Source organism: Solanum dulcamara, chromosome 11, assembly GCF_947179165.1.
Source record: "Solanum dulcamara chromosome 11, daSolDulc1.2, whole genome shotgun sequence".
NCBI classification, from domain to species: domain Eukaryota; kingdom Viridiplantae; phylum Streptophyta; class Magnoliopsida; order Solanales; family Solanaceae; genus Solanum; species Solanum dulcamara.
The window spans coordinates 52,816,687-52,834,885 of record NC_077247.1 but is presented as its reverse complement, the minus strand read 5'-3'; the positions used below and the strand labels follow the sequence as shown (position 1 = coordinate 52,834,885).

Below are 18,199 nucleotides of genomic sequence, written 5' to 3'. Positions count from 1 at the left end.
TGGACTAAAAACTTCGACTTAAGGATGTAATGTGTTTGAAATTTTGAATAGAAAAAAAAAACTGAATTTGTGGACATGGGGTCATTTGGTAGCTATTTGGTTATTATTACATCGATATTAGTTATTTTATTTTTTACCTCACATAAAGTAATATAATAGTTTCTTCATAATTTATACATATATATTTTATCTGAATTTATAAATTGCAAATCAAACGTCATATTAATTTTATATATAAATAATTAATTTAATAACTAGCTACAAAACATGATATATAACTTAAACAAAAATTAATACGTGAATATATTACTTCTTTACTAGCTACCAGATGACTTCTAAGTATTTTTTGAACTGAAAAATAAAAATAAAAATAAAGGACATGCAGTATTTTTAAAATTTTAACTGATGAAAAACTAAACTTCAGGACTAATAAATTGAACTTTCGAACATAGTGTTCTGAAGGATTGGACCGGAAAACATAGGGACAGTATTTTTAAGTTTTTAGCTGAAAAACTAAACTTTTGAAATTTAAAAAATGAACTTCAGAATACTAGCTATGACTATAAAAATTGAACTTTCGAACATGGTGTTTTGAAGTATTGGACTGAAAAACTGACCTTTATGACACATTGACGTGAAGTTTGAGGAAGCCAAAAAGAAGCAATATATATTCGCTTTTTAAAGTTTTGGTTAAATATTAAATAAATTATAACTATTGATAAAATAAATGGGGATGAAATGGAGGTTCACATCTATATTTTTTTTTATAAAAATGTGTCATCAAAACTTAAAAGTGAGTTCTAACCGACTAACATCATATATATAAGGTGAAATGTTGGCTCGCACGTCCAAAAGATGCAAATCGCAGAAATAAGAACGTTGAGATGGACGTATGGACATAATAAGAGAGATGTGATTAAGAATAAAAATGTTCAAGACAAGATAAAAGTGGCCTCCGAGCATGATGAACAATATGAAAGAAAATAAGATTAAGATGATTCGGATATGTGAAGAGGAGATACACAAACGCCTCACTGAGGAGGTGTGAGAGGTTGACTATGGTGACCGGTTTAAAGAGAGTTAGAGTTAAGTCGAAAAAATATTGAGGAGATGAGTTTAATTAGACAAGAAATAATACACCTACAGTTTATCGAAAAAATACTCATAAATAAAAGGATATGAAAGCCGAGGACTAGGGTAGAAGATTATAGATAGTCGAACATTGTCTATTTATTATTATTATTATTATTGCTCTCTTTCTATCTTATTTTTCAATTTTATCATTACTTGTTTGTTTTTTTTGGTTATTATGTTATTTGTTGATGTTACTATTCTTTTTATCTTTTCACTATTATATTATTTTTTTCATCTATTTGTTTGCTTTTCTTGAGGTGATGGTATTTTAGAGACAATTTCTATTCTCTAGTCTACATACACATCATTTTTCTTATATTTAGATTAAATTGGATATAATGATGATGATAAGTATTGATAAAATTTAAACAACAATGCCAAAAGTGGCTACGTGATGACATTTCCCGGGGATTTATGTGGAACAGTTGCCACCTAACGCGGCAACGGGCAATAGGTCCATCATATAAATGGGCCTGCACCTTCTCCTTTTCTGTACCCGGTCCAACTTGTATCCAAACCGAAGATATCCATATTCCATTGGCGGGTAAGGATCAACAAGCCTTTTCCGGATTCCTCCCTCCCCTGTCAAGGAACTTTCCTTTCCTTTCTTTCTACTTTCTTCCATACCCAAATTCTCCATCTCAACTCCATAACTACAATAATCGACATCTCAATACCTATCTTCTTCTCAAAACCAATTCAATCGATCAGACAATCGCCGGCCGTTCAAATCTTTCTCTCCGATCAGTTATAAATATTCTGACATGCAACCTGGAGACGCTAGCTCTACGTATTACCAACATTACCAGCCTCACTTTCAGAACCCTAACCCTAGCTCTACTCCTGCCGATCAACCCTACAATCCGGTTGCCGTTCCCAGCCAATACGCCTCTGCCCCGCCGGTTGCTTCCGGCGATTACTCCAATTACGCGTCCACTTATCCGCCTTATTCTCATCCCTCTGCCGATCATGCCCCGTTACCTTCAAACCCCAGCTCTGAATCGTCCTATGGTTTCCCCCATCTTGAGCCTCCGCAGCCCAACTATTACCCCTATGATCAAAATCAAGCACATGTGAGTTATGATTTTACTGCCTCTAGCGCTAATTACCACACACCAAATCCACCTAATTATAATTCATTGAATTCGTTAGCTCCGTCCACAGGGACTAATTATGGTAATTCGTTTGACAATAACTCGAATTATGGTTCATATGGAGACCAAGGGCTATACGAGAGTGGTGTTTACAAGTATAATGGGAAAAAAGAGGAGTCATATAGTGGAAATCATCGATCACAATCAAGTAGGGGTTTGATGTTTGATGATTATGGAAGACCTATCAATGTTCAAAGTGGGAGGGAGCAGCAGGGGCCTGTGAATACTCCTAAAGTTGTGAAAGCTACACCTAAGGTTGAGGACCAACACGACGTCACAGGTGGTGTTCTGAAGTTCCGTGTCAAGCTTTTATCAGAAGGCATTGGTCAGACTGACATGGATGTGCTCTGTCAGGTTAGAGTATAGCATTGTTGATGTCTTTGAATCTTGAATCAGGCAGAAAGGCCTAACTTTTCGCCTTGTAGTTTTCAGTTTGCCTACTTATTGATGTTGATTTAGTACACCATTTGGCAATTACTCCTACTTGTTATTTATGAGTTTTGATTGAGTTTTTTTTTTGTTTCAGATTGGTCTAGACGGGATTCGCATACTTGAGCCTGCGACTAGCAGAACTCTGAGGATATATTCACTCGAGAACGTGACAAAAATGGAGGTAAGTTTGTTGTGTTGAGCTTATTAGTTCTGATAGGCATCGATATTTGTGAATCAAGTTAATTTCTTATTATTTTTGTCAGGTGTTGGATTCATATATATTTGCATTTTGGGCTAAAACTTCTGTCGACAATGAAGCTAAACGTATCAGGATGAAATCAAATAGCTATACCACAAATAATATTCTTGATGCAGTGACAGCAGCAAGTATTCAGGTTAAGCAATCAGTATTTAAAATTCTGTTTGCATCTCTGTGTATGTCTTTTTTTAATTCATTTAACCCCAGAGACCAAGGCCTAATCAAATGCAACTTATATAACTAATCCAGCATCTAGGGTAGCATATGCCGACACCGATTCAACTCCTCAAAGTTGGGATTCAAAGAACTAACCACTTCTTCTGGGATGACTTTGTGCATCATCATTTGAAGCGCTCACTTCTCCTTGACTTACTAGGGATAGAAGTGTTTGACGTGTGATGTAAATGTTAACCAACTTGGCTAATAACTAATACCTGCCTCTGTCAGACCAGTAGGTGGTAGACGGGTGTCAATGTTATATAGGAAAGCATTATATAGGAAAGCAGCCACATGACCCATCCTGTTAGTTTATGTAATATATTTACATCCATATTGACAAAGATTACTGTAATATCCTTTTTGTGTGAACATAGCTGTTGGTTTTCTTGTTCCGGGATATCTTCCTTGAAATGTGTGATTTTTCGAATTCTTTTGAGTTACACATGTCAAAGTATCAAGTTTTACATTAGTTTATTGAATGTTTATGAGTGATGAGTACCGTTAGGAGGTCAGTGTACCATTATAGATGGAGGATGTAGGTGGAGGGTTTGTGGATGTTACCATGTACACCCCACCCCTGACCCATTTTTATCCTAGATCCGGATGTTTTACCCCCCTTCTTGGGTATGCTTCGACTAGCTCACATGTTGAATTAGATGAGTTATGGAGGTTTACTCTGTATGTATACGGAAATCTAATTTTTCTCATCCATACAAGAGAAAAGAGAACCACCAGGGTTTTAATCAGAAGAATTCAGTTATAACTAAATATATATAGCCTGTAGCCATTTTTTCTTATAACGGCAACCGTTATATATCTGGTAGCCACTTGCCCTCCTTACTGATATTTTATAAGATTCATAGTTGATTCATATTCTTCTATCAAGCAACCACTACATACAAACATTAAGCTTCAAAGGTTTAACGATTTTTCTGTGTTAATTTTAGTTGGTGTTCTTATCTTGTTGCTTAGGATTTAGATGCAATCATGATTTTGAGACCTTGAAATTGGTCTTTTCTGATCTTTCTTTGCTATCAACTGTATATTGGGTTCATATCTTTGTTATTTTACTAATATTTCTTCTCAAACTAGTAATAATCATGTACTCAGGCTGGTATGATGGTGTTTAGGTCAAAGAGATGGGCGAGAGTAGTATGCCTTCAGATGCAATAAAGGGATCCGAGTCAGATGCTGAGAAGAAGAAAGGTTTTGACTGGATGAAGTTGATGAGGCCACTAAATGAAGAGAAAGATCACTGGGTTAGATTATAATCTAACATCTATTTTCTTACTCTTTGCAGCATTCTTCTGAATGAAACTTGTGCAAAGATGTAAATTTGGCAACTCGTCTATTTTCTACTAGCCTCATTTTTTCTCGTACAGGTTCCTGATGAAGCAGTTCGAAAGTGCACTGCTTGTGGGACAGATTTTAGTGCTTTTGTACGAAGGGTAAACATTTATTCTAACTGTTTTGGTGGTTTAAATGTCTTCATTTGCATCTTATATTGCATGTTTGGATTTTTCACTCATACTCCTATAAATTTTGTTACAGCACCACTGCAGAAATTGTGGGGATATCTTCTGTGACAAATGTACTCAAGGTAGAACTGCTTTGACTGCAGATGAAGATGCCCAACCAGTTCGAGTTTGTGACCAATGCATGGTATGCCTGCATAAAAATATCTCCACCTATGACTCTCTCTAAGTTTCTTTGTTATTTTCATCTTAGCACTTTTTTCTAGCACATAGCTTTTTTCCATTAGTTCTCTTCGGTAACAAATCTTTATTTCCTCACAATTTTGGTGGAATGAGCTCTCAATTGACTCAATCAGTATCAAGTATTTTGGTTCTGTTTGCTGGAACCCTTAATAGGAGCTTCAATATTGTTTTCCATTGCCATTGAAGAATTCCTCTTTTGCAGGAAAAAAACTCAGCCTCCTACTAATCAAGTTTGGTTGTAGGACTTTCCCCATATTATTCCCAAAGTGATTATATTCACTCATGCTCATTCTTTATCCTTCAGCCGTAACATGTCTAGTGAGCAAATCACTGAGGTCTTTCTCTCTGGACTGAGTGGCCCAGATCTGAAGCGACACAAATATGATGTCTAGTGTCAGGTGTACGTGTCTATTCTTCATAACAATTGGCTGCTAACCGATTTGATAGTTTAATAGGAAGACAAGTGGAAAGAGTAGAATTTGTCAAACATGTAGAGGTGTAGAAAGTGTTGTTGAAGGTTCGTTGTAGGCTTTTTTTACCACTGAAGATAGGTGCAAAACAAGTCTTGCCCGTGAGCACCAATTCAGGCAGCAAGGTACTAAGGAGTGCATCTAATCACTTATTGGGTTTGTCTCAAAGAAGGCAACACTAAGTGATAGCTGCAATACAGTTTTAATCTTTTCAATTCCTTTTGTCTATATAATCATTGTTGTGCTATAGTTATTATTATTAGAATCTTATGTATCTTTTTTCCTTCTTCATTTTATCTTTTTTCCGTTAAGAGTTGAGTCTTATTTGTGCTTAAAGCCAACAAATCTCAGTACCTCCTTTTCTTTTGGCTTGCAATGGGGCCTTAGAAAGACGTGAGCTGCTTTTATGCAGTAAGTTCATTAAAGAAACTTTTCTACCACAGGGTTATAAAAGGTCACAATTTATGTGCATAAGATTTTCTGCCGAAAAGAACCCTTTGGGTAATCATTGAGAAATTGGAACTTGTCAGAAAAGTTTCATTGAGATTAGAGATGTGATGCTCAACTACATTCCATCAGCCAGCTTGATCTTAGGGAATTTTCTTTCTGAAAAAAATGAGGCATCAAAAACTTTCAGCTTTTTATGAATTTTACGATCTTGATATGATGTTTATTGTACTATCCAAAGCTTTGCCACTCTTTCCTGATGATGGTTTTCAATGTTTACATTCTTTATTGTTGTTATCATTATTCAACATGTTGGATCTTATGTATGTTTGCATTCTTTTATGTTATTGGCCATAAGAGCTTTTAGCAGTACCTTCACAAGATGTACTGAGTTCGAAAAGTTTCTAGTGTTCTTAATATTGCTTCTCATTTTGCAGGCTGAGGTAACTCAAAGGCTCAGCAATGCTAAAGCAGCAGTCAGAGTTGCTGCATTGCCGAGTCATGTAGATCTTGCCAAAAAACTCCAGGTGGATATGCACTTCGAAGTTTCTATCATTATTTATTTTTGTTGAGCGATTCGTTCTTTTGAGATGGGTTATGGAAACAGTAGTTTGAGGACTCATAGTAGTATTGCATCAGCAGTTTCTGAGGTTATTGAAGGATAACTATTTTTGGACAACATAATTGTAAAAATAGGATATACGATACTAGCAAACAGAATCATGAGTTTTTGTGTTTACATAGCATCTTAGAGTTGCATCTTTTGGCTGATGGTTCATTTAAAGTAATTTTTTGTGGTTGCATCTTAAGCATTTAGTGTGAATATTGCTGATTTGAATTTCATCGACAGGAGGAGATGGACAAAAAGTGGAAGAAATCAGCAGGTATTAGCCATTGCCGAGACAATTTCTTTTTCAATTCAAATAACATAGTTTTTCTATGGATTGATGATGTCTGGAACTGAAATGCATAGTTCTATGGCGTCTGCAATTTGGTGATTTTCTTTACCTGAACTGAAAATAGCTATTATGTTCAGGTCATACATCCCAAGGATCCAGGAGGATGAGAGAGGTTGCATGCCCAACTTGTACAGTCCATTTGCAGGTTTAGAACCCTTATCCCTATTTGCTTTATGGTTGAACCTAGCAGATTGATTTTCACACTACATAACTTCATACCTCTATTCCATTGAATGAAATTGCCTATTTTCCCTTTCAAACATTCTTTGATCTGCTATAACTAAAGGTGGGCTCACATTGTCCTGTTGTGTCTACGTCCCTAAGAAAGTAATTCATCTTTCTAAACATATAAAATTTACTAGTTTAAACAGTTGGCCAAAAGGAGGGGAAATGGGAACAAAGAAAGGAGTGCTACCTAGCTTAGCAGATTTTATACCGTTGAAATGATTGAAAAAGTTTTTGGGACCTATATAGAATAAAACGTGAGGCCAAACCTTTTAGAACTTCTTAACAAATGAAAAAAGATGTTAAGAGAATGGTGAAATATGTATTTTCATATTACATGGTCATGGTAAAATATGAAATGCAAACAACATTTGCTTTAGTTGAGACTTCTTATAGTGTTAACCCAGCAACTTCCGCTTGGGGAGTATCTAATGCAGTTAACTTTGCAGGTTGAAGTCCCAGCTTCTGGATCAGAAACGATAGAGTGCAGCATCTGTCAGCACCCATTCCTTGTTAGTGCTCATTGACAGGCAGGGTCTGTATGGTTTTCTCTGCAATTATCCTATATGCAGGGATGGATTAGAAGCCACCACAATGGTCCTTCCATTTTTATATGATTGTTTTCAAAGGGTATCAAGATCTGCATTTATTGGTTTTTGCGTTAACTCTCTTTCAATCATGTAGATTTATAGACGGTAGTCAGTTCTACGAGCTTTTACTTTGTTGTGTGCATGTATAGTACACGTGCTTCATGTTGTGAAGCACTTGCAAAAGTGATTCCCACATAATATGATGCGAAGGGCATGAAACTAACTTGTTCAGTTCATTGTGCAAATTAATCAATTTTCTGCATTTTGAATCCTTTACATATATTGTTTTTTTTATTTCATATCATTGTGAAACCATAGAAGAACTCATCTATTGATGAGCTAAGGACAGCAACAATAAGTCCTGAATTAAATAGAGCAAGCTAGTCCTTAATTCTATTCGGCTTATGGCTTCTTTCCCAGAGTAAAAGGAGAAAGAAGACACAGCGCCGGAGAATAGCTCCGAGTCTGAGTAAAGAGATACGTGAGGGTGAGACTCATTCCAATTGAGTCGGTGAAGAGTCTCTATCGAGCAGGATCCTTTACACCGCCTATCTAATAAATGAAAGGAAGTAAGAGAGAGTGGCTGCCTATTTCTCAAATGAAAATAAAGGACTTGCTTTATCCCAAGGATGTTATTGAATGAATTTGGCAACTAATGCTAAATAAAAAAGCAGAATGGTTATTTGTTGATACCATTCAAAGGCACTAAGCTTATGTGATAGACAGATCCTTTACAGGAGAGCTATCTTTATTTTCACTAGAGTTGTGGCTTTGAGAACGAAGCCTCCCTTACAACCCAATTTTATTTGTTCTCTTAATCGTTGCTTCCTAGTTTGCCTGTTAAAAAAGTGAGATTTTCTCTGATTATACAAAGAAATGATATATTATAGGGCAAAGGTTAATGTAAAGGTCGAAAGATGTTGGGATACAATAGGGCTACGAAGTGCAAAAGGCTTCAATTAATTTGTGTTCTCTCTTCAACACCCCGAATGGTATGCAATTATCATTGCATACAGTATACATGCCAACACTCCTTGTTGGATATTAAAAATAAAATGTGCTATAAGGTATTTCTTGAGCAACTATGAAGTTGCTAATTCTTCAATGTGGAGATCTTGATATAAAACTGTGTTGTAAAAAGTATGAGCATCATCCTCACAATCAACTGCTCTAAAACATTGCATATATTCCTTTCACTTCACTGCTACAGATAATAGCAACAATCATTGCCACTCCAACACCTAATACAAGGAAACTATATGGAAGTATACACGACCAATATCAATGTATTATTCGCATCACAACCAGCAAACCTGTATAACCTATTGCAATCTTCAAACACCACAACTTCCAACGAACAGCTTGATAATATTACAAAACTCCGTCATGGCTGTATTACTACCAAGATTCCTACTATACACATTAGGAGATGAGAAACTAAAACAGAAGCTAACGAAGTTTATTCTGAGAAACAGCCTGGCATAATTCATCCTCGTAAAATAGGACTCTATTAGAACCCAAGGACTTACAAAGGGGTTTTGGTATAACAGATGGCACCAAACGCCTTGAAGGAAAAGCAGATTCCTGGAAAAGAACAGCTGCAACTTGCTCCATCTCTATAAACTTGAGTCGAGATGGGGGCTTGGGACCATGCTTAGGAGCCTGAGGAGTAAGAGGGGTGTGATCCCATGCACCTTTCCCATCCCCTTTGCTGCAAAGTGACAGCTATATTACAATTTAACACATATAAATCACTTAGCCAGCTAAAGGGTGGTTGCAAGATCATAGTATTACCTTGCAAAAGGATGCTGATCAGTGGGGTGAGGAGTCATGGTTCCTAACATATCTTGTCGCCTTCTATCTGGAGTAGTATAATTGAAATGGAATTGTCTTGCCAAAATTACCTGTTCCATTTGCACCAACAATTAGACATCACAGCATCTTATGTGGCTAAAAAGACGAAAAATGGAGAGAGAGAGAGAGAATGACTCACTGCCTTCCTGATCTTTTGAGAGACATGGAAAACTGCTTTAAGCTGATCATGTTGCAAGTGGCAAAGTATGTTAACCTAAAGTAAAATATATATAAAAACTATTAGCAAAACAACCCAGACAATTATATGACCTAAAACAAAAATAATTCTTTAAACAACTAAATTTCCTAAATCACCGCAAAAAGACAACTCATGTGGGCAATAAACAACAGGAATTGAATTCTATCCTCGGTGACATAAGGGTTAGTTTAGATTATTCTTCTCCATTTCAGAAAAAACAAATGAACAATAAGTAACACACCAACTGTCGTTACACAATACTCCTCTAGTCCTTGTAGTATAGGTCATACCATTCGCCAAATAGCTATTTCAGCTTATCTGCTCATCCTTTCAGCCTATTTCTCTTACAGTTTTTTGCTATCATTTTTTCGAGAATTCAAGTTTTCTGCAACATTAATATTTGATTAAGTAGCCAGGTACCGGGTGATGCTAATAAGTTAGGTGGAGAGAGTACAACAACAACAACCAAGTGAAATCCCACATCGTGGGGTCTGCGGAGGGTAAAGTGTACGCAGACCTGACTCCTACCAATGTAGGACGGTTGTTTCCGAAAGACCCTCGGCTCAATAGAAGCATAGGAAAAAAGGTCAGACGAGAATATTAAAAGTAGGAAAGTAGATAACGGAAGAGTTCCAAACAATAGTATAATCAAAGCACCAAAAAACAGTAGATATCGTCAAATAATAGCATAAATACCATAAATAACATAAGATAACATAACATACATAACATAAATAACATAAATCAGAGTACAAGAAATCATAGTGCGTTAATACGCCTACGGATAAGGGGGAATAATGCCACTATGTACTAGCCTTCTACCCTGATATGTGTCCTCCACACCCTCCTATCTAAGGTCATGTCCTCGGTAAATCGTAAATGCGTCATGTCCTGTCTGATCACCTCTCCCCAATATTTCTTCGGCCTACCCCTACCTCTTCTGAAACCATCCATGGCCAACCTCTCACATCTCCACACTGGTGCCTCTGGGACTCTCCTCTTCACATACCCAAACCATCTCAGTCGCGTTTCACGCATCTTGTCTTCCACCGGTGCCACTCCTACCTTGTCTCGAATAGCCTCATTTCTAATTCTGTCGCTCCTGGTATGCCCACACATCCATCTCAACATTCTCATCTCGATAACTTTCATCTTTTGCACGTGTGAGACCTTAACTGGCCAACACTCCGCCCCATATAACATAGCTGGTCTAACCACCACTATGTAGAACTTGCCCTTAAAAGTTAGGTGGAGAGAGTGAGGAAAAGAAACCAAAAGACCTATGCATGGGGAGGCAGTAACATTCACAAATTGCTTCAAAATGTGAACTGATGAAATTAAGCATGCTAATAGAGAAATTAAAAACAGATATGCAACTGATGTGTTGTAATGGAATGAGACAGCTAGGAGCTTCCATCCATGAAGGTGTTTACATCAAATTAATCAGATCAGAATAGAATCATTTTCAGTTTAAAAATGTCAACAAGCAACTGAAAAATTGACAAAGGTACTGAGATTTTAATGATGACAATAGTTGACATACAACATATTTATTTGAACTAAGGATTATATAATTGACAAGAATTTTCTTGCACTGGTGAAATAATTTCTTGATTGGCATGAAACAAAAGATTATGGAAGGTTTAGAAAATCAATAGGGAAGGGAAAGATGCTGGAAAAAGCACACAAATAAGGGCACAATCGGTGAGTCAGAATCTATGCATGCAAATTGCAAAGGGAAGATATCACTTTGAAGATTTGCAATCAAGGAAATTCCTTAAGACTAAGGGCTCACGTCTCAGAATTGTTGAAGGAAGTTCGAGGATTCTGCAAGGAGGCAAGGAAACGTCTGAAATAGTTCTAATCCCAGAAACAGTTGTTCCTTGAATCACGCCCCATGATTAATTGCAGATAAACACTGAGCTTCAAAGTTCAAGAGAATTGCCATAAAGGCAACCGAGAGGCACACAAAAAAGACAGCTTTTTGAAGAACATCTAAAAAAGGTAATCCTTTTTTGTACAAGAGGAGACAGAGACCTTCTATTGTAGAGAGTGAGTTGAAAAAATTGAGTCATGTGGGATCTCATTGTTGGTGTGCAAGTGTGAAAACCAACATCCAATTTCGTAGTTGATCAGAAAGTGAAAACCAACCACCAAAAGTCGGTGGTGAGTGTTTGAAAAACACTAGAAATTGTATGAAACTCATTATCAAAGGAACTCAAGTATTAACTCCCTTGTATCTAAAGAGAACTGGATAATGGCTTGCTGAACCACTATAAAATATCACATGTCAATTTTACTTTCCACATTTTGTTGCACACTGTTAAACTTGTTCAAACCCATACATACTAATCTTTCTAAGCAAATACTGAATACAATCAAACGAATTCAATTTGATTCAACAGTAACACTTTAAAAATCGACCAATTATTAGCACATCCAGCCCCCTCTTGTGTTTCCAAAGATTGCCAATATTTTTTCCTATTCTCAACCTAAAGTGAAACTAGACTCTTATTAACATCTACATTAACAGATTGCAAACCAAGAAAACTAATGTTCACAAGGATATAATAAACAAAGTTTGAAACTAGATGATTGGGTTGAAGAAAAAGGAAGAGCGCATTCAATACCAACAAATCCAACGGAAGTGACTCAAGCCTCGACTCCAACATGCCTTCTGCAGCTCCGGGTGTCTTTGGTGTCATTTGCAAATAATTCTGCTTGGCTAAATCCATGTCCCCATATCTCATGGGAGATAGAAATATGGGACTCTCATCATTAACATCATTTGGAAACAGAACTTCCTTATTAGCATCATCTGTATTCGTTAAAACCACTCTTACCTTCCAAAGATCAGTACAACATTTATCAGCGGAAACCTTGGTGTTCCGAAGTTGTGCAAGAGCACCTGGTCTCAGATACTTGCTCTTTGTACTCTTCGACCGCCTTTTCTGTTTCGAAGTGTTGGATTGTCCATCTTTAGGAGATACTTTCCCCATAATACTATTCTGTTTTCTATACTTGGCAGGAAATTAGGTTCAGGGATCTCCTTTACCCTCAAGGTTCACTTAACTCCCGCTCTAATGTATCCAATTTAAGATTACATTTGACCCAGATTTCTTTCCATGTTAACCTGAAAAAATGAAAAGGACAAAAGGAAATGACTTATCAACACAGGAAAACATTCCTACTTTCAGAGCTATTTGGTATAAAAAATTGTTGCCACAAGAAATAAATTTACAATGCTTCATTGCCCTTGAAATTTGAATAGTTTAAAATGTTTTTTACTAGGAAAATACAGTTCACTATTAACAAAAGGGTAAACTGACTTCTATTATATACTGTAAGAAGTCATTTCTCGTTAAAAATACCTCAAACCGTCCTTATTAGGAGTGCATTGTCTTGTTGTCCATCCATACTAGTAGTCGTATTATTACTTGTGTAGTTTCTTGTCCTTTGATTTTTGCTACTATCTGTTGTTTCTTGTACTTCTACTTTCATATAAGTTTGTTGTAGTATTGTTCTACTACCATCTGTTGTTTTTATTACTATTTATTATTTCTTATACTTCCATTGCTTAATTTTCTGGACTGTTTTTTTTCTTAAGCTGAGGGTCAATCAAAAACAACCTATCTAACTCTGAGTTAGAGTGAGTTCTGCGTACACTCTACCCTTCTCATAACTACTTTGTGGTATTACACTGGGTAAGTTGTTGCATTCAGACATTCAAAAGTACCACCAAGAGCTATTCTTATACCATAACACACGCCTCGTACAACTACCATATGTTGCCTTATTTCATAACAAGTCAAACGTGAAACTGATAGAGAAAATAACTTTACAAAGTACCAAATGCAACCTAAATTCACATGAAGCAACAAATTATGAAACTACAAGAAATTTGATGCTTTTCAGATAACTGGCTGATGAATTCTTACAAAGACTAGGCACGAATTCCTCGCTAATTAACTTGATACGACTTAACTACATATAAACAATCAAAAATAAACAGCTAAACCCCAAAATTCAACAAACACACACATCAAACAAAACAAAAAGGAAGAGTAAGAAATTACGAACCTGAAAACAGAGAAGCAAAAACCCTAGCCCTAGCAGATGTCGAAGGAGCGACTGATGGATTGGAGGGAAAGATTTTTGACCTAGGGATTGCTAAAGTCTGCTTTGTTTGAATTTGTTGTGAATGACCCGCCAAAAAGCTTTTCACGGTGGGATCCACTTGGGCTCGGGTATTTCGTCAGTGTGTCATAATGCTCCACGTGCTGTCTTGCTATTGGAAGTGTTTTCTGGGCTCAATTTAGAATCCTATGTTGGGGCTTCTCCGCTTATGGCGGAGTTTCGTTGTACTTCTTAAGATTTTGTTGTACTTTTTCATATTTTTTTGAGTTCCGTGGAAATTATATGTTAATGACCACTCAGCAAATAGAATAAAAGAAAATAATATTTTTAAAGCTTTTATGAGTAGAAAAAGAAAAAAATATAAAATTATAACAAAGTTTGTAAAGGGTTATGATACTAATCTCATGACAAAATGTATAATTATTTAATTTGTGCTTGATTAGTGGTATTAGTTAATCCACTATTTGTATTATAGTGATAGAATAAATTATCTCATATATATGATCAGATAACTAATTTCACGAAGGGCTATGATAATAATCTTAGGAAACAACACAAATCTCACTAGTTGAAGTGGCTAATTACTTATCTCTCCATGAGTTTTCGATATCACAGTTCCTACCATTTACTAGTTCCCAGTTCAGGGGCGGCGCTACAGCCAGTTGGTTAGTTGAACACCCTTCGCCATCATGTATGGTCAAATTTTGGTTTTAACAAATATATAATTAATGTCAAACACCCTTGATATAATCTTTTCCTTTCATTTGGTGCAATGGTTAAGATTATTCATTTTAAATCCAACAGTTTCCGGGTTCGAACCTTAAATCTTCTTTTCATGCAACATTGCTTTTATGGTCTTAGGAGTACTGGCTACCATGGCTGAACGCACAATATTTTTTGTTTTATTTGAAGAGCATGTCACAACCTTACATTTGTACACTCCATCATTCTTGCATCAAAAAAATTTATTTATTAATTTTAACTTACCTGAAATTTTTAAATGCTCCTCAAGTTTAAATTCTTAATATTACAATTTTAATAGTATAGAGAAACATATATGAATAAATTATTTTAATCATAGATATTATGTATTTCTAATTTTATCTAACATATAATGCAATTTCGAAGAGTGAAAAAAACAAATCGCTAATATTTTACATTAAAAATTTGTGCGCATATATATATATAAACAACTTTAAATCCAAAGCTAAAATTGATACATGTGTATTATCTTCTTCTTTTCTCTTCTTTTTTAAAAGAAAAAAAGTTCTTTGATGGTGTGATTTGTGTTTCGTATAAAACTAGACACATTTGTTCAATCAATATTTCACTTTATACACAATAATTCATATATTTTTAATTATATAAAATTAATGCATCAGAAAAAAAGAAGAAAAAAAAACTTGATTATTTATATTTGATAGTAACAAATGTTGGGATTGTACATATTTCACTTTATACACAATAATTTATATATTTTTAATTATATAAAATTAATGCATCAGAAAAAAAGAAGAAGAAAAAAACTCGATTATTTATATTTGATAGTAACAAATGTTAGGATTGTTCATGGTACAAGCACTAGGTTAAACAAATAAAATTCAACTCATTTATCAAAAAAGATTATTCTCGAACACGCTTGATAAAAATTCTGGCTCCGCCACAGCCCCATATGTATGTATCTAGTTCATCCAGACACATGTATCTCAGATATATGCTAAACAGATGCATTTAATTATGTGTATTTAAATATATAATGTATTTTTTTCCAAAAGAATAAATAAAATATAATTGAAATGCATCAATTCATAGAATAACTTTGTCTTTATCATGCTCCATACCAAATGAAACCTGTGGCTGGATTGAATCTTTCATGATTGAAATGCACTCTTCTCCCAACTTTCCAACATAGGGGGCAAGCTTGCATCCGCAAAGATTACCCTAAAGGAAGGAATAGTTATAGAATCTAGTTCACAGCAGTGATGGAAGCTGGCCAAGTCCATCTGGAAAAAAGCCCAATCTTGCTCAAAAGGCCCAATAGAGGCCCATAAACATTCCAAGATCCAGAAATAAACAGTCCGATTTTTCCAAGAATCTGTTCAAGTCAGTATAACTAAATGGGCTCAACAATCAGTTATTAGAGCTTTGTTAGACCGTCGTTACACGTCTACTAGGAGTTTTATAGGTCTAATTACTAAAATATCCCTTTTAAGGTCACTACTTAAATTTTATTTTTAAAAGTTGTGCAATATAGTCCTTGGAACTGATAAAACATTAATTAGATTGTCATCTAGGCCTACAACATATTAAAAACATGACCTAGCATTGTTTCTAAGATTTTCAGACAAGACTTTAAACAATAATCTAAAAGGTCATAAGTTGCAAGATAAATAATAATATAAAGAAATTACTAAACAACTATTCAAAAAGGGACAACCGACAAAACTTTGCGGTTTTATTTTCCTCCTAGACCAACTTCCTTACCATATACTATATTGTTCAATTATTTCAAAAAGAAAATATGTAGGCTCTGTATAATTTGTCGTGGATACTACTTCAAAAAGTTGTTCACTACCCTAATTAAAAGGTTGGGTTAATAAGGCAATTAGTGACGAAAAAATTGGAGCACTAAGGGTCCACTGTGTACGAAGGAATGATCCCAAATGGAATCATGATCTGGAAATTTTTGTTTCATTACCATGCTTGATATGATTGGTTCTATCACAATCACGCCTAAAGAAAGTGAATTATATATTTACCAAACAAAGACAACATTCATTGCTTCATACTTAATGGAATCAATGAAAAATTAGCGGAATGATATATAGCCTTTTAGAAAGAGCATCTTTATAAATTATTTTTGCGTTTGGCCTTAAGTTTTCAAATATTATCGGCAAGTTATTTTTAGGTGAAGTTTTGGTGAAATTTCACCATGCGTTTGACCACAAAATTTTTCAAGCTTTGGTGAAGTTTTAAAAAATATTATTTTGTATCTGTAAGTTCTAAAAATTATTTAAAATATCCATAAGTTTGTGTTATCATTTTATGTGAACATGTTCCGTTAAAAAAAATTATAACATAATTAATAACAATCAACAACAACAAAATAACAATATGGGCAAGAGCAATACATTAATCGAATTAAAAACAAATTGTTCTTTTTCCCAATCTTGTTAGTCAAACTATTTTTTTTCGGGAGAGATAATAACAAACTATTATTTTATAAAATCTTCCCACATTATACGAACAATCTCTTCCCGACAAACTTTCATTTCTAGATCAGATGACTGAGAAGACGAAGTGATAGAATAAGTTAGTAGATAAATATTTAGTTAGAATTAATAAATGATGGGTGTTTTATAAATAATATATAAATGTTTGAAATAATTTTAAAAATTTTAAAACTTTCCAAATTCCCAAGTTATATTTTTTTTTTTAAACTTGGGAACTTGAAATTTTTGCTAAATATATTTGCCAATTAATGAATAATAATATGGACAAACACTAATTCCCAAAAAAAAATCAATTTTTTTCCAAAAACTACTTGTGTCAAACGCTTACGAAAGTCTAACTTAATTTAACTCATTACTTACCTGATATTAGGTCCAGGACTTATATTATACACACTTTTGATGTCTACCATTCAAATGGGAGTTTATATGCGTGTGGAGGGAGTATTGAATCCCACACCAGTGGGGTATATATTTGCTGGATTTTCTTACCTGACAATCTTCACCTCAATGACTAATTTTTTACTTACGGGAGAAAATTAAATTTATCACCAAACGAAGGCGAGTTTGGACTACGTTTTGACAATTCTATGTGAATTGGAAATTTGATGAAAAGATACAATTTGGAATCATTTGTTATTAACATACATCGAATTAGTCTTCTTTAATTTTTCCAAAAAATAAAATAAATTCAAAAATCACAAAACAAAAAATAATCGATCCATTTTCAATGCCTTTTGAGACATTGAGCCTACCGCATAGAGGACTTGCCTAATGCAATTTACACCTTCTGTGTGATTTGTAGACTATTAGTCTATTACACAGTAAAAAATTTATCTAGCGCGTACAAAATGTTCATTCAAAGGACAAAAATTATAGTAGTTGTGAAATATTCTGAGTTTTAAAAAAAAAATATAGGCGACTGAATAATTTTAATTAATACTATAGTGGAAGAGTAGAATAAGACAATGATTGTTGAGCTGCAAACAGAATATATATAAAGGCGTGCAACTTTGGTTACGTTAATTCCACTATATGAGTTACGACATTTGTGGAATCGCACCCGTGATATTCCACTACCTGAAAGAGTCCCCTTTCTTAAGTCTCTTAAAAATTAGAAAAAAGGTTTTAAAGTACTTGGAGTATAAAACAGCCAGCAGAAAAAGCCATCC

The 18,199-nt window shown here is 34.8% G+C and overlaps 2 protein-coding genes across 2 annotated transcripts; one reads left to right on the top strand and one right to left on the bottom strand.

Annotated features, from left to right (window-relative positions):
* The first annotated feature begins 1,629 nt into the window (after positions 1-1,629).
* On the top strand, positions 1,630-7,883 carry LOC129873110 (protein FREE1-like). The gene is made up of 10 exons (XM_055948119.1): positions 1,630-2,642; positions 2,815-2,901; positions 2,984-3,115; positions 4,329-4,457; positions 4,581-4,646; positions 4,750-4,860; positions 6,271-6,360; positions 6,684-6,717; positions 6,870-6,937; positions 7,467-7,883. Exons 1-10 carry the CDS (start codon positions 1,899-1,901, stop codon positions 7,542-7,544), a joined length of 1,539 nt encoding a protein of 512 aa, XP_055804094.1. The 5' UTR covers positions 1,630-1,898; the 3' UTR covers positions 7,545-7,883.
* An 879-nt stretch (positions 7,884-8,762) lies between these two features.
* LOC129874941 (F-box protein At4g35930-like) lies at positions 8,763-14,067 on the bottom strand. Its single transcript, XM_055950335.1, has 5 exons — positions 13,741-14,067; positions 12,291-12,793; positions 9,601-9,675; positions 9,402-9,511; positions 8,763-9,318 (listed from the first exon to the last, which is right to left on the bottom strand). Exons 2-5 carry the CDS (start codon positions 12,657-12,659, stop codon positions 9,057-9,059), a joined length of 816 nt encoding a protein of 271 aa, XP_055806310.1. The 5' UTR covers positions 12,660-12,793; positions 13,741-14,067; the 3' UTR covers positions 8,763-9,056.
* Between the last annotated feature and the right edge of the window lie 4,132 nt (positions 14,068-18,199).